This window comes from Hordeum vulgare, chromosome 3H (assembly GCF_904849725.1).
Source record: "Hordeum vulgare subsp. vulgare chromosome 3H, MorexV3_pseudomolecules_assembly, whole genome shotgun sequence".
In the NCBI taxonomy this organism is placed as follows: Eukaryota; Viridiplantae; Streptophyta; class Magnoliopsida; order Poales; family Poaceae; genus Hordeum; species Hordeum vulgare.
In genome coordinates this window covers 334,879,573-334,896,245 of record NC_058520.1, presented here as the reverse complement: position 1 = coordinate 334,896,245, position 16,673 = coordinate 334,879,573, and the positions used below count along the sequence as shown (strand labels likewise).

Genomic DNA, 16,673 nt, shown 5'->3' with positions numbered 1-16,673 from the left:
ATGGATGACATCAATCATGTAACAGTTACACACTAGAGCAACACAGAACTAGCTCCAATTCATAAATATAATGTAGGCATGTATTCCGTATATAGTCATATGTGCTTGCGATAGGAACTTGCATGACATCTCTTTTCCTACCATCCCATGGCAGCGGGGTCCTATTCGAAACTGAGGGATATTATGGACTCCTTTCAATAGAGAACCAAAACAAAGCATTAACACATATGAGTACATGAAGTCATCAAACTACGGTAATCACCGGAAAGAATCACAATTATTGTCACCTTGGGGTATGCGGATCTAGACACGTAGTAGGTAGCTACAACTTTCAAGATAGAATCCAAATCACTCTTATATTCATGAAAACATAATAGGTTCAGATATGAAATCATGACACTCGGGCCCTAGTGACAAGCATTAAGCATAGCAAAGTCATAGCAACATCAATCTTCGAACCTAGTGGATACTAGGGATCAAGCCCTATTAAAATTAACTCGATTACATGATCAATCTCATCCAAATATCATCACCATACAATGGTCCTACTAAGGAATTACTCACACCCGGTGGTGAGCATCATGGAATTGTTGATGGAGAGGGTTGATGATGACGACAACGACAGATCCCCCTCTCCGAAGCCCCAAACGGACTCGAGATCAGACCTTCCGAGGAACAACACGAGGTAGCAGCGGATCCATCTTGTAAAACACAATAAAATATTCTCTCTGATTTTTTCCAAAGATGTGAATTTATAGGAGTGGAATTAGGGTTGGGAGAGCCACGTGGGCCCCACAAGGCATAAGGGCGCGACCAGGCGATGTTCGCGCCCTGTTGCCTTGTAGGCCACACGCATCCCCCTCTGGTGGTTCTTCACTCCAAAAATACTTATTTATTCTAGAAGTAATTTACAGAAAGTTTCGTCCAATTCCAAGAACTTCTATTTTTGCACAAAAATAACACCAAGGTAGTTGTGGTGAAAATAGCATCAGTGTGGGTTAGTTCCATTCAAATCATGGAGATTAGAGTTCAAAACTAGAGCAAAATTGTTTGTAAAAGTATATACGTTGGAGACGTACAAACTCCCCCAAGCTTAACTTATTGCTTGTCCTCAAGCTATTTAGTTCATAAACTGAAAGTGATGAAGATAACTTTTACAAACTCTTTTGTTCTTGTTGTTGTATACATGCTTAGCTAGTGTTGAGGTTTTCAACATAAATCATAAGTAACCATATTAATGATAACAATTAAGCATCATATTCAATCATGGCGGTACATAACCAACTAGCAAGCAATAATAAGACATCTCACATACCAACAATTTGTCGAAAGAATCATGATATAATATGGTAACATGGTTTCTCACAGCCCTTTCTAAGACCACAAAACATAAATGCAGAGCACCTCTGAGGTTCAGGCAGCGACTAAACATTATAATACATGGTAGAAAATATTGAGTTCATGCTCACATCCAACATTAACTAGACTTAATGCATAAGAATGACAATAATGCTCTCCGATCTGGTGCTTTAAGTTAGAGGATGATGACTTAGCATAAAAGGAAATAGATAGGCCCTTCGTAGAGGGAAGCATTGATTTACATAGGTGCGAGAGCTCAAGTTTTAAAGCAGGATTAAAAATATGTTTTTTCACTGGTGTGCTTTACTGTCAACGTTACGACAAAGGTTTTCAGTATCTTCCATGCTAAACTCATTATTGGTGGTTCCCAAACAGAATTGTAAAGTTTTACTCCTATGCACCATCCATTCACAAACCATGGGTATAGCCTAATGCATGGGTGCCCTGCAACATATCAACTTTCCCAATGTGTTTTGTTTTAATGTAGTTTGGATTATACAGGACTAGGAATCCTTTTTACCGGCCTCCCGTGCAATGACGATGAACAAACACCCGTCTTGAGAATAACTTACTTAGCATGGAACATACCAATTTCCCGTTGTCGGTGTCAAAACCTGCTGCTCTCAAGTAGGGGGTCCAAACTATGGATCTTGGGTCGACGGGTAACGAGGGACAAAGGAGACGATGTTTTACCTAGGTTCGGGCCCTCTTGATGGAGGTAAAACCCTACGTCCTGCTCTTGTAGGTATTGGTGGAGTAGTACAGAGTACATAGTTGATCTATCTCGATATTTGATGTTGTGGCCTAAACCCTAGTCGTAATGAGCTTAATCTATCACACGAACTATGGCGTCTGGTTCATATAGATACCAGGAGTGATAGGGTTACACAGAGTCAGTTACAATAGGGAAGGAATATGCCGATCACTACGTCGCCTTGAATTGTATGCCAAGTCTTCAGAAGAGTCCAACTTGATTCTGATACTTCTAATGACGGTCAAACATAACCACGAGTGTGGCCCAAGAGAATAGACACCCGGACCTAGGACCCCTTAGTTCCAGACTCCCTTAGTATCCCCTGAACTGGCCTCCAATGCTGAAACCTTATTCCTTTGGTACCTCATAGGGACTCTGGCTTGTGAGGCGAGTTCTTCTCTTCCTTTAGCCGATGATAGTTCGGCTGCCGATGACCTCTCCTCCTTCAAATACATGGACACACACATATCAAGGAAACTGAACCTCCACACTTAACCCACGTTTTTTCTTCCCGAGTCAACTCCACCTCCATGCCCCCATGCGATGTCCGCCACTCCTTCTCACGGATCAGGCCACCAGCACCACACAACCTCCCACCAACCCCCACCTGCCTCCTCCTCTGGTGCATCCTACACCCACATGCCTCCTCCTTCGCCACACCCGACCTCCCTTACCCTAATCCACCTTTTTCCCAGCCGGGCGCGCCGCCCCACCCCACCCGACTTCTTCACCTGCTAGCGTCGGCCCGCCTTAACGGGCTTCTTCCCCCATCGACAACGCACCAGCCAACCTCGCGTACTACTCGTCGGTGCTACCGCGCACCCGACCGTGCCCCACTCAGGGAGCGACCTCCCCAGCTTCGGCACCCTTCTTCTCCCACCGCCCCCTGAGAACCACACACAACCATCGCTCCTCTCCCTCCCTTCCCGAGCCTAGATCTGCCTTTACGGTGGCCGCATCAGCCTGAATGTCGTTCAGCCTGGCCACTGCATCCCACCACCGCCTAGGAACAACTTTGATCCGATGATGATCTCCCACCGCTCTCTCTCACCCCACTCCACTCCTACATGGATCTCGTCGTACCTCTCTCCTCAATCAACGGAGAGCACGCTATCAGATCCGCCACGCCCCGGTCATCGGAGCTGAGGCTGGGATCCATCTTCCAGTTTGATGGGTAGTATGAGGTTTGAATTTTTTTGCCTACAAAAAATGTGTTGTGGTGCAGTTCATTGTTGATGTATCTTAGTGCAGTTTTCATACGGGTGCTACAAGCTTTTGCCCTACTTCTTTGATCCACTATGAAGGCGAAACGAGAAGGCAACATTCTTGTTTAGAAGAGCACTTGTGAATTTATGTATTTAGGAGTGAGTTGTACATATTTGTGTGCTACAGGGAAGCTAGTAATTACTTTTGATCAAAAGTTCAGTCCAGCACAGACGTGCATGCAGTTAGGCAGGGACACGGAGAACGGTAGTGGGCAAAAGCAATGTTGTTTCAGCATGTAGTTATATTTATATTTGGATGCATTGTTTTTGACACACTGCAGTAATGTTTGTGTTTGGATGCATTCTGTGGTTCGTTGACGAAATTGCACAAAACTTTAAAAAGCTACATCTTAAGTGGTTTTGTTTGTAAATAGTGTAAACTGCAGTGAGTGTGTAGTTTGTGTCTCCTCAAATGAAGACACACATCGGTCCACTATGATCTCTAATGTAGAATATTGTTCACTATGAGAAAACCAAACTCGAAAGACGAAAATGCAGTGCACCTTGATCTTAAAAAAACAATTCTGAAAGACTTTGTAGTACACTTCATGGTTGGCTTGATAAACAAAAAAAAACATCTCAAAATAAGCTCACTTCTAAATTAGATGCAGCTCACTGTTTAGTCCCATGCGGTCTAGTCGGTCTACGCGTGTGAACAATAGTAAGTATGAAAAAAGACAACAAAAACTTATGAGGTTCATTTTCGTTAGTGTGGCGGTTGAATTTTGGAAGTGTTGCGGTTCACGTGCCTTTGATGTGACGCGCGCTTCACTTACTCGTCTTGAAAAATAACATCTAACAAAATAAAACCATGCAGTGCACTTGCCCGTGAGATGCAATGCTGGCTTCGGTAAGATGCAGTACGTTCTTCGGTTTGATGCGGTTCACGTGTCGATTTCGGTAATTTCAAAGTTGTTTTTAAACCGTAAGGAATTAGAGAAAATGTTCAACATGGAAAAGATGTGCCTCGTTGATATCTTTCTAACGCCGTATCATTTTCTTTGTTCCAAGGAGAGGTTTGAATTTTTTTATGAAAATATGCTTGCTGCAACTCGTAGACACCAGCATCGTTTTCAAAATTCATTTTAAACCATAAGGAATCTCAACAAATGACCAACGTATGAAACGTGCGGCCATTCCACAGATTTTTAATGCCGTATCATACGCCTCATTCCGACAGACGGTTTAATAACAGTAGAAAAAAACATACAAAAAATCAAAAAAAGAAATAAAACATAATTCCATTTTTAGCAAATTTGAAATTACTCTTGGTAGGCATAGAAATCTTGACGCCTTTGCATTCATGCATGTCGAATTTCCTCAGAACATCCTTAAGGTATTTCTCTTGAGATATGAAGATGCCAATGTGTTGTTGACGAATTTGCGGACCTAAGAAGAATTTCAGCTCCACCATCATGGACATTTGATATTCTTCACCCATCATGTAGGCAAATTCATCACTGTAATGTTTGTGAGTACAACCAAATATAATGTCGTCGACATATATTTGGCACACCAATAGTTCATTGTCATAGGATTTTGTGAAAAGAGTAGGATCAAGTGAACCGGTTTTGAAGCCTTTCCTCATGACGAATTCCTTCAATGTATCATACCATGCCCGAGGGGCTTGCTTGAGGCCATAGAGTGCCTTTTTGAGTCTGAAGACTTTGTCAGGATGCTTCGGGTCTTCAAAACCTAGGAGATGAGCAACATATACTTCTTATTCAAGCTTACCATTGAGGAATGCACTTTTCACATCCATTTGATATAGAGTAATATTGTGATAGTTAGCATAAGCAAGTAATATTCTAATAGCTTCAAGTCTAGCGACAAGTACAAAAGTTTCATCGAAGTCAATTCCTTCAACTTGTGTGTAGCCTTGGGCTACAAGCCGTGCCTTGTTCCTCACAACCTGACCATCCTCATCTTGATTGTTTCGGTAGATCCACTTGGTGCCGATGATACTGTGCTTGCGAGGATCTGGTCTTTTGACGAGTTCCCACACGTCATTTAGCTTGAACTGAAGAAGTTCATCTTGCATGGCTTGAATCCACTCAGGTTCCATGAAAGATTCAACAACTTTTGAGGGTTCTGTGATAGATACAAAAGAGGAATGCCCACAAAAGTTAACTAAATGTGAAGCTTTTGAGCGAGTGAGAGGACCTGGCGCATTGATGTCATCGAGGATTTTGTCAAGTTCCACTTCATTTGCAATCCTTGGATGAGCTGGTTGAAGACTTTTGTTGGGCTGAGGAATTTGGTCTGTAGCATTTTCCTCAGGTGCACTTGCTTGTATTACATCAGTGTTGGGACGACTTCTTCAACAAGGGGTTGATCCTCAGTTGGAATGATATCTTCAGTAGCCTTGTGATTGATAGCTTCCACAGGAGTCAATTTTTCTGGCACAGGAGGCAGCTGCTCTCTTGGCAAGCCGTTAGTCTCATCGAACCGCACATCTACAGTTTCAACACCTTGTTGTGATAGGTGTTGAAGACTCTGTAGGTGTGCGAGTCCTTTCCGTAACCAAGCATAAAACCCTCATGTGCTTTAGGTGCAAACTTTGAGCTATGATGAGGATCTCAAATCCAACATCTTACACCGAAGACTTTGAAATAACTTACATTGGGTTTCTTGTCAGTGAGGAGTTCATATGAGGTTTTCTTGAGGAATTTGTGAAGATATACCCTGTTGATGATGTGGCAAGCAGTGTTGATTGCTTCGAGCCAAAAACATCGAGGAGTCTGATATTCTTCCAGCATAGTACATGCCATTTCAACCATAGTCCTGTACTTGCATTCAACGACGCCATTCTGTTGAGGAGTATAAGGAGCAGACAATTCGTGAGTAATACCAAGTTGATCAAGATAATCATCAAGTCCAGTATTTTTGAATTATGTCCCATTATCACTCCTGATGTGTTCGATCTTGACAACAAGTTCGTCGAGGCCCTTGAGGAAAATTGTTTGAAGAGTTCCTGCACTTCAGTTTTATACAAAATGATGTGTACCCAAGTATAACGAGAATAGTCATCAACGATGACAAAGCCATATATGACGCTGCATTGGTTAGAGCAGCATAATGAGTAGGTCCAAACAGATCCATGTGAAGTAATTCAAACGGACGAGTAGTTCTCATGATCATCTTTGAGGGGTGTTTGGATCTAGTTATTTTTCCAGACTCCCAAGCACCGCAGAGGTGGTCCTTGAGGAATTTGATAGATTCGATGCCAATGACATACTTCTTCTTCTCTAGTGTGTGCAAATTCCTCATGCATTCATGACCAAGTCATCGATGTCATAGCCAACCTTTCTGAGGTTTTTGCTAGTAAACATGTGGCTGATTGATGACCTATGGAAAAATCAACAATATACAAGTCTCCTCTCCTAAAGCCTTCGAAGACTTTGGATTTGTTAGATTCCATGATGACTACACATCTATATTTTCCAAAGATGGCAATCATATCAAGATCACAAAGCATTCAAACTGACATGAGGTTAAACCCAAGGGATTCGACAAGCATGACGTTGTCCATGTGCGGGTCCTTGGAGATAACCACTTTACCAAGTCCCAATACCTTGCTTTTATCTTTATCAGCATAAGTGATTTGCTTTAGTGGTGATGGAGTCAGTGGTATATTCATCAATAAGCTTTTATCACCAGTCGTGTGATTTTTCCAACCACTGTCAAGAACCCACTCTGTATTCTTGTGTTTGTCATCCTGCAGATGAATTAGTATAGTTTACCATCTCATATGCTTCAGACTTGAAGAATATGATATCAATTTCATCAGATAAGAATTTCATCACAAACAGTAAATTTGAGGACGTGTGAAATGTTAGTTCATTTCATCATGTTTTAGCTTGCCTCCAATCAACAATTTCCTCAGGTCTCCAGCAACTTCTTTAGATGATAACTTTCATTTGGAGACCTGACCTGTAGAAGTGATTAGTTCGTTTTCTTCACCACCCACATCTGAAGGGGTGGCAAAGAGTTCATCATCATGTCAATGCATTAAAGCTAATGCACTTCTTTTCATAGTAGGGGGTTGGAGTACTCAAATGAATAGGCACATAAATTCTTTGAGGATTTATGAACATAATGATTTGAGGAATAATGCTCATATTCATGTCTCTTGTAGTTTCCCTGCATATTCATGTGAGTACGAGCATAATTTTGACCATTTAGGAATTTGATCCTCGTGAAGACTTTGGTCCGCCTGAGGAATTTGATCTGGGGTTCTGGTTCTTCACACGTGGTGTCATGAGGACATTCATGTGAAGATTTTCCAAGCAACATTTGGGAACCCAGATTTTCCTCACGGGTGATCCATTCCTGCAGTTAGTTCCAACATTCGAGCAAATACTTCACCAAAATAATTTTTGAACAGTTTATAGTTGAGTCAAATGACTCATCAAAGGAATAGGACATTTCACATGCAAAGCCTATTAGAGTGGATGGATCAATGGGAGGGCCTTTAGCAGCAACCCATGAGGTCTTGGGGTACTGCTCAGGTTTTCATTATGATCCATCGACATTCAACTTCCTCTCGAAGGCAATGCCCTCTTTCCTCGGGTTCCTGTTCAGAATCTTCTTTTTGAGAACATCACAAAGGGTTTGATGCCCTTTGAGACTTTTGTATATGCCTGTCACATACAATTCCTTCAATACTGCATTTTCGTCAGTAGCATTTGTGGTTTCCTCAAGTGAAGAATTTGATACCACAGGAACAGTTGAAGAATTTGTAGCGATAGAAGCATTTGATGATTCTGGTGAAGAATTAGCAGTTTCACGCTCGATGCATTTAAGACATGGTGGAATGAATTCATCCTGAGCGGTACTGATCTATTGAGCGAGTAATGAGTCATTTTCCATTCGAAGATCATAACGAGACATTCTTAAGTTCTCAAGATCAAGCTTCCTTTGAAGAAATTCATAGGAAAGTTTCTTATGATCAGCCAAGAGTGTGCCATAACAATCTTGAAGATTGTCAAATCTAGATTAAAGACTTTTAACATCTTCAGTGAGGACTTGAGTACGATTCATTTCATCGTTGAACATATCATCGCTTTTGTTTAGCAGTTTCTGAAGCTTTTCAATGGCACTTTGTTGCTTAGTGGCAATGTTAACAAGTTTCTGAAGCTTCTCAATGGCACTCGGTTTTTGATAATCATCAGGTTCAGTCACTAGAGTCATAGGAGGAAGTGTGGTTTGGTACCTTTGAACCTTTTTCCATGAAGCAACAGGTTGGACCAAAGTCATCATCATATTCATCAGTGTAGATGGCGTTGTCATTTTCTTCAAGGTTGAAGATTGACTTGTTGACGAATATGGTTGCGAGTGCAAGACTTGCCACACCAGACTCTGACTCCACTTCAGAACCTTCCTCTTCATCACATTCCTCAGATTCTTCTTCAAAATCCATTTCCATGCTAATGAGTGCCCGAGCCTTTCTGAAACTAGTATTCTTGTGTGATGAGGACTTTGAAGATGAGGATCTTGAAGATTTCTTCTTTTTCTTCGAGTCATCAGAACTTTCATCCTTGTATTTCTTCTTCCTTGATTCTTTCACCCAGCGAGGACAATCAACAATGTAGTGACCAGATTTCTTGCATTTGTGGTAGGTTCTTTTCTTGTAGTCCTCACATGAAGATTTTGATTTCCGCATATTTTTTCTTGAAGATTTTCCGAATTGGCCATGTTTTGTGAACTTCTGGAATTTCCTCACAGGCATTGCAAGTTCATGTCCAAGTTCTTCAGGGTCACCAAGACTGCAATCCAAGTCTTCTTCTTCAGATGAGGAAACAGCCTTAGCCTTCAACGCACGAGGTCTTGAGTAGCTTGATCCATACAGATCTCTATTTTCTTCTTGTTGGAATTCATGAGTATTGAGTCTCTCAAGTATATCAGTAGGATCAAGCATCTTGTAGTCTCTTCGTTCTTGTATCATCAGAACTAGTGTGTCAAATGATGGATCAAGAGATCGTAGCAGTTTCTTCACAACTTCATGGTCAGTGATGTCTCTAGCTCACAATGCTTGTAGTTCATTTGAGATGTTAGTGAGGCGGTCAAAGGTATCTTGGCAGCTTTCATTGTCAAGCCTCTTGAAGCGATTGAACAGATTGCGAAGAACATCGACACGAGAGTCATGTTGTGTTGAGACTCCCTCATTGACTTTGGACATCCTATCCCAGATAAGCTTCATTGTGCCCAAAGCACTAACTCTGCCATACTGACCTTTGCTCAGGTGGCCACAGATGATATTCTTCGCTTGTGAGTCAAGTTGCTTGAACTTCTTCACATCAGCGACAGAGATAGTAGCAGTGATGGAGGGAATACCATTTTCCACAATATACCATAGATCATTGTCAATTGCTTGAAGATGCATTGCATCTTGGTCTTTGAGTAGGGGAAGTCCTTTCCTTCGAAGGTAGGACATCCTGTAGTAACCTTGATCATACATGTGGTCGACATAACTAAAAATCCAGGCGGTTAAACCAAAATCACACAGAACAAGGGAGTACCTTGCTCTGATACCAATAGAAAGTGCGTTATATCGACTAGAGGGGGCGTGAATAGGCGATTTTTACAAGTTCACCACTGGGGAAATTCCTAGTGAGGAAAGTCCTCAGTCATCAACTGAGTGCAGCGGAAATAGTACATGATCAGATGTGCAAAAACATCTACAGCAAAGTACACAACATGATTTCACATATTTGGTTTGCACGGGTCACGAGTACAGTATAAGCAGGTGAAGATTAACTCGCGTGAAGTATTTGACGTTGAGGAAATTCACACAAAGTCTTCAGACATATTCTTCAAACAGTATAGATGAGAGTCTTCAACATACAATTGAAGAAATGAGAGAGTTGAAGAAATAGAACACGTAGCTTGATGAAGACAGTTGTTGATGACCCAGTTACAACTCCTATGACAGTTGTACATCTGGTTTGGAGTGGCTTGGTATTGAAACCAAAGGATACACAGTCCCTACCGCATTCTCCTTGAGCTAAGGACACACAGTCCTCGCCGAACACTCGTGGTAAGTCTTCAGGGCAGACTTCCAAACCTTCACAAACTCGGTCACCCGGCGATCCACAATTGACTGTTGGATGCTCTAGACCATGACGCCTAGCCGTCTGGAGGATGCACAATCCTCAAAAGTAACAAGCGTTGGTTCCACACAGGAATAGCTTCTTCAGTGATGCTCAATCACTTGGGTTTTGGTTTGGGTTTGGTGTTTGGGGTATTTCCTGACTTGATGATTTTCTCTCAAAGACTCTGAGGAATTTGGGTTGCTCTAAATGACTAGTGACAGATTCTCTCGGAGCACCAACCAGCTAGTGGTTGTGGGGGTGGCTATTTATAGCCTGGGAGCATCCCGACATGATTTGACATAAATGCCCTTTAATAATATGACTGTTGGGTGGATAAGATCTGTGACAGGTGGCGCGTGGCGCGGCAACGGTCGGAACTTTCAACTGTGAAAGTCTTCATGTCTCTCATATTCCTCACTTTGAGGATTTGGTAGGTGTAGGTTTGGGATGAGCATCAGGAGGAAATTTGTTCCATAGTTTTACCTCAACCCCCTTTGACAGTATGGAGTTCCTATGACTCAAATGTAAAGAAAGTGAAACAGAAAGAATAAATCTTCAAGCTTCCAAGTTTCAGAGTGTTTTCTTTACGACACACCGAATTCCTCATCTTCAATATCTTCACGAGGAATATCAATTTCTTCGCAAGTTCTTCGCGATCAAAGTCCTCAAGGAATGACCAAATCTTCACCCGAAAACATACATTTTTAGGGGTCGATTTTTATTGAATAACTCAAAATCCTCAGCGACTTATAGAGCATGTGTACACTCACAAACATATCAGTCTCTTAACCTATAAGTATTCAAACCACCAAAATAAATAAGGGGCACTAGATGCACTTACAAAAGCATCACCGGAATCCCCATGCACAAGATATTTCGTAAAAGGTAAAACTAATCCAGCAAGGACGCCCAACATGTCAACGAACCCGATAGGAGCCCCGTATCTCGTTCTCAGGACACGACCGGATGAGCACTATGTATGGTGGCCAGATAGACATCCTCCGAGTTGCCCCGAGTGGCCCCGCAGGTGGCTCTGTTTTGGACCAACACTCATGAGGAGCACTCGCCCGGGGGTTGATTAATTATCCACGGGGTGATCAACCCTATGCATATTTTATTAGTTATTTAGACAAATATAGTACCAAAGTTGGGCCGTGCCAGACCAGTTTTAATCTAAGACGAATTATCCAAGGGGTCCCCATAAGAACCCCGATCGTGTTAGGAGCGCTCAATTATGGAATATAACACGGTAGTCAAAACTAAGGCGACAAAGGTGGAACAAAACACCATCCTAGAAAGGCCGAGCTTTCCACCTTTTATTAAGTATATAGGTGCATTAAATTAATTATTAGAATTAATATGGTCATATAACAAGGAACCCATGTTTTTACATGGAAGCAACTGGACCTGCAACTATCAACACTATCAAATGGTTAATCAAGCGGTAACATAGCCAAATAGTGGTTTGCTAGGTTGTGGAAAGGTTACGGGTCTTCATGGCAATGTTGGGAGGCTGACATTTAACAGGTGGTAGGCAACAAGACATAACGAAAGAAAAGAGACAACTAGCATGTCATTGATAGTAATGGTATCTAGGGAAATGATCTGATAGCTTGGCTTATTAGGGATGATAGACTACTCATAGAAATAAGGAGTTCCTTCTTTTCCGGGAGCCCATTCAAACAGAACTCCCAGGTTAAGCATGCTCGACTTGGAGTAGTCCTGGGATGGGTGACCGACCAGGAAGTTGATCCCGGGTGCGCATGAGTGAGGACAAAGTGCGCAGAAAAGACTAGTATTGATATGTGAGGCCAGTCTAGATCCTGCCAAGAGTAATGACCGCTGGCGGGTGTGTCCGGAGCATTACAAGTTGGTATCAGAGCTGACCCTCGTGGTTACACGGATGTTTGCGGACAGGTGTGCGGTCATGTTGTTCATGACGTTTGTGACCCGTAGTGGCACACGGCATGCCACATGTACTGGACTAGATGCATAGACGTTTGTACCAAGATGGAACGCTCCTGTGGCCCGACCAGGACGTCGGTTCCTTTGAGTGGTGGTGTATGTGATAGCTCAGCTTATTAGGGATGATAGACTACTCATACAATAAGGAATTTCTTCTTTTCCGGGAGTCCATTTGAATAGAACTCTTAGGTTAAGCGTGCTCGTCTTAGAGTAGTTCTAGTATGGGTGAACGACCGAAAAGTTGATCCCGGGTGCGCATGAGTGAGGATAAAGTGCGCAGAAAAGACTAATATTGATATGTGAGGCCAGTCTAGATCCCGCCAAGAGTAACAGCAGCCGACGGGTGTGTCCGGGGTGTTACAAATAGTCATCTTGCCTGAGATCCCACTTGGAAAAGATTGACTCCGTGAAACAGACGAACCGACGTAGTCGAACGAATCCTCAGACTCCAAAGCCGTTCGGAACACTATCGAGAGCAAACAAATAGAAACAACAATCAACACACATCTTCACCACGGCACATGCACAATATGATGCACAACCTAATATGATGCATCTCCATTTCAATTATGCAGGGCATGGCATGTTAAATCATAACAATCAAACACTACACATTCAGTGAAGGTCAATATGCAACTTGCATATTAACGAAAGTCCACATTTCAATTATTATTTTCACTCACGTTTAGGTACGCGGCAATATTAAATGTTGTTAGACATGTCAAGGTGAAGCACAAGTAAACTACATATCTAGGCATTTTAAATGAGGTCAGAAACATCATATAGCATCTCCGAACTAACCCATGTGTTAACTTCAAAATCTGTCCAGATGTGTCCTAAACATATTTTATGTTTGTTAAACAGCAAAATAAAAGTGGAGCACATGAAACTACTCGTCATTCTAGTCGGTTTGCATATATACCTCATCTCCAACGGAGCTACGTTCTAAAAGATACGGGCCACACAAGATCATATGACATGGATGCAACATGCATGTAAAAGAAAATAAATACACAGGGTGAATATAAAAGAGAGGTCGTGGGGATTTGATCCCAAGACCTCCCGCGTGCATCACCACAAGCTGACGAGTGGGATACGACAAGATATAGCAAAACTATGGATTTTTAGCTAGAAGAATATAACAAGCGAACCTAAACAAAAGACATAACCATTATACAAGGGTTGCTGGTATTTGAACCCAGACCCCTTGGATTCAGGATGTAAATGGACAACTCACCGGGCGTTGCGGTACTTGCGCGCTCTGACCACTACTTCTTATATGGGACTATGTCATAGTCCAATTATTATTTTGTGGCGCATGTGATGTCCGCATAGTGCCGCGTATTTACAAAGCGACCTGATACAGGATGCATTCATGGTAGAAGCTGCTCCCGCAGCTTGGCCCGCTCGTCCCTGAAGCCGGCGTTGTCGCGCAGCAAGCGTTCGCAGTCCCTGATGACGCACACAAAACTCGACTAAAAAATGTACGCACACAAAACACAAGCACACGGCGGGAGAGCGCATACATCGAGATCACCAGCCGGCCTAGCTACTCCGACACCAGCGAGCTCGCGGCAGGCTTCGCCGGCGTGTACCCGATCGAGTGGCGCTTGGACGGGAACACGACGAAGACGACGCTGGCAAGGGCGCCGATCACGACGGGCAGCGCCATGACCACCTGCTTCTGCTGCTCCCTGAGCGCCGGGTAGAAGCACGCCACCGTGTTGGCGTCGGCTAGCAGCGCCACCCCCGCGAACACAACCACCGAGAAGAAGGCGTGCGCGAAGTCTGCCGGACGCAGCCTGTACTTGGAGAAGTCTCTCACCCCGGTTCTGTCGACGAAGCTGTCCGTGAAGGCCGAGAAGGCGCACGCTTCACGCGCCGGCGTTGGTCACGATCGGGTCGAGCACCTCGTACACGATCACCGTCGACGTCGGCAGTCCCTCATGCGCGACCACCGCGCCGACTCCCGGTTCGACACCATCCGCCGCCAGGCTGCAGTGCGCCTACCGGTACTCGTCCGACTTGGACGACCTGTTCCCGAACGAGAGGAGGGCCCCGCCGGCTTTGGGCTGTTCACTAATGCCACTTATTTTTAGGTGATATCCACAAACGTCGTGTATACTGTTTTACGTGGATGGCATACATGGGACTAGTGAAACCCATTGCCATTTACATCCTGACCTTGGATGGACACAGGCTACGCAAGCCAGCAGACTATCATTGCACTTGTGACAAAATTGAGACTCGGTTGCTAATTGAACGTACTAGGCAGCTGACCTGTTGGAAACGCACAAAAATATGTTGGATCAGCCGGGACTCGAACCAAGGATCTCCTTGTTCCAACAACCGGGTTGAGCAGTTGGGCTACAACGCAACTTTGAAAACGGGGGGCGTTGTGCTAGAAGAGGTACACCCTGTCGCAAATCTGAAGACGAAATAGAGCTTAGCCATGGTCGGGGATGCAGGTCTGGGGCGATGGTACGACTTGGCTGCAGGGCTGGCTGGCACGGGAGCGTCGGGAAGGGACGGAGGGAGCCTCAAGTCGCTGATCCCGACAGAGTTGGGGGTGGAGGCGCCTTGCAGAGGTCGATGCGGCGGGACTCCGAGCTCCATGGGCGGCCTGAGCATGGCTGTTCTTGCGGGAGAAGCAGAGAAGCGGCGCTGGAAGTTGCGGCGTCCTGGCCCACGAGCGATGAAGTTTGAGGGGGGGCCTGCCACGACAGCGAGCTGCACCTGGGGTGGTCTCGAGGGTCCGCGTCCATGGCGGAGCAGCCCTGCATATCAAACACACAGAGAGAGAAGTTGCATGAGAGGGAGAGCCGGGTAATAGAGGAGGGACGAGCTCGGGGCAAGAACCTGGTAGCGCCGGCGAGGCACACCGGCGCTGGCCATAGGTTGGAGGCACGGGACACCACCGGTGCAGTGCAGCGCAGCGCAGGCGGCAGCGAGGTCAACGACGGGGCTGGGCAGGTGGAGAAGAGGCTGAGGAGGAAGGGGCGCTGGGAGTTTGACCAGGAGCGGCGTTGGGCATCTCTGGCATCACAGAGGAGCTCGGGTACGCGCTGGAGCTCGGGCTCGCTCACAGCGGCTGGAAGGAGGAGGCGCTTCGGGTTGGCCCGATGGGGAAGACCAGGTGGGTGGCGGCGGCTGCGGGACAAGATCCCTAGGAGTTAGGGTTCGTCTCGAATTAGGTAGGGGTGGATTATTTATATAGTTAATAGGCTAGGTTTAGCCTCATCTAGTTCCTTTGATTTTTAATCGAAAGATCGGGAAAAACTAGGTTAGGTAGATCTTTTAACAAATCGATGATGGTTTAGAATATTACGGGGTTGATCCAAATCCAACGGTCACGACTGCCGGGTTCGAGTTCCGGGAGGTTTTTCGAACTAGGTTACGGGCAGGTCGGTGCACTGTGCACACAGGCTAGGCGGAGATGAGAGTGAAAACGGGCACCAGGCGACAGAGTTTTTTAAACCCAAAACGTCCAACGAAATGACCGACTATAGTGCCGCTATAGGTTTAACGTTTTGGTTATCAAACGAACTCCAATCGCGATGAAATTTGGAAGGATGTCTATCTACACTATAATATGACCGCACGTCAAGTTTCAAACTAATCCGAGAATATTTAGACACACTTTGAAAAAAATAACGGTGTTGCGGGCGCGTGCGAGTTTGGTTGGTCTCGAAACGGTCAACGACGAAAATGGAGAGAACGGGCAACTAATAACGGATGCAAGTTTTGAAAACAGATGGCAACGGACCGTCGTAGCAATGCGGATGATGCAAATGATGCAATGATGAGTGCGGCAAACATTCTAGGGATCCACTACATAGCGTCGCAGCACATGCGTTTTCCCGTGCTGCGGTTTTCTTCACGCACATGCAAACTAATACACATGCATGACATCAGCAAAGATTCCTCTAATGTTAAACTTTAAAAAAGTTTTATCTCTTAAACTATAAATTCAATTGACGATCCGTTTTCATCGTTAGCTTTCTCGCATTGAGATCTTCGAAACTAGATCCCATATTGATATGTTTCGACAATATTTTTTTTCGTCGATAGTTGCCAGAATACTATTATTTACTTGTCATATTATTTGTCACATAGTTCTCATATTAAATTAACTTGGTTATCAGGTTTATGAATGTCGATATACCCCACTAAAAAACTTGATTTATTGTGCTTGTGCTGGTTCATGGATTTACTTGCTTATTATTAGTGCTTTAA

The 16,673-nt window shown here is 44.2% G+C and overlaps 1 protein-coding gene and 1 pseudogene across 1 annotated transcript; both read right to left on the bottom strand.

Moving 5' to 3' along the window:
- Positions 1-13,934: 13,934 nt before the first annotated feature.
- On the bottom strand, positions 13,935-14,603 carry LOC123441741 (annotated as a pseudogene).
- Positions 14,604-14,757: 154 nt separating this feature from the next.
- LOC123443776 lies at positions 14,758-15,620 on the bottom strand. Its single transcript, XM_045120304.1, has 2 exons — positions 15,297-15,620; positions 14,758-15,214 (listed from the first exon to the last, which is right to left on the bottom strand). The coding sequence occupies exons 1-2, from the start codon at positions 15,330-15,332 to the stop codon at positions 14,978-14,980; spliced, it is 273 nt and encodes a 90-aa protein (XP_044976239.1). The 5' UTR covers positions 15,333-15,620; the 3' UTR covers positions 14,758-14,977.
- Between the last annotated feature and the right edge of the window lie 1,053 nt (positions 15,621-16,673).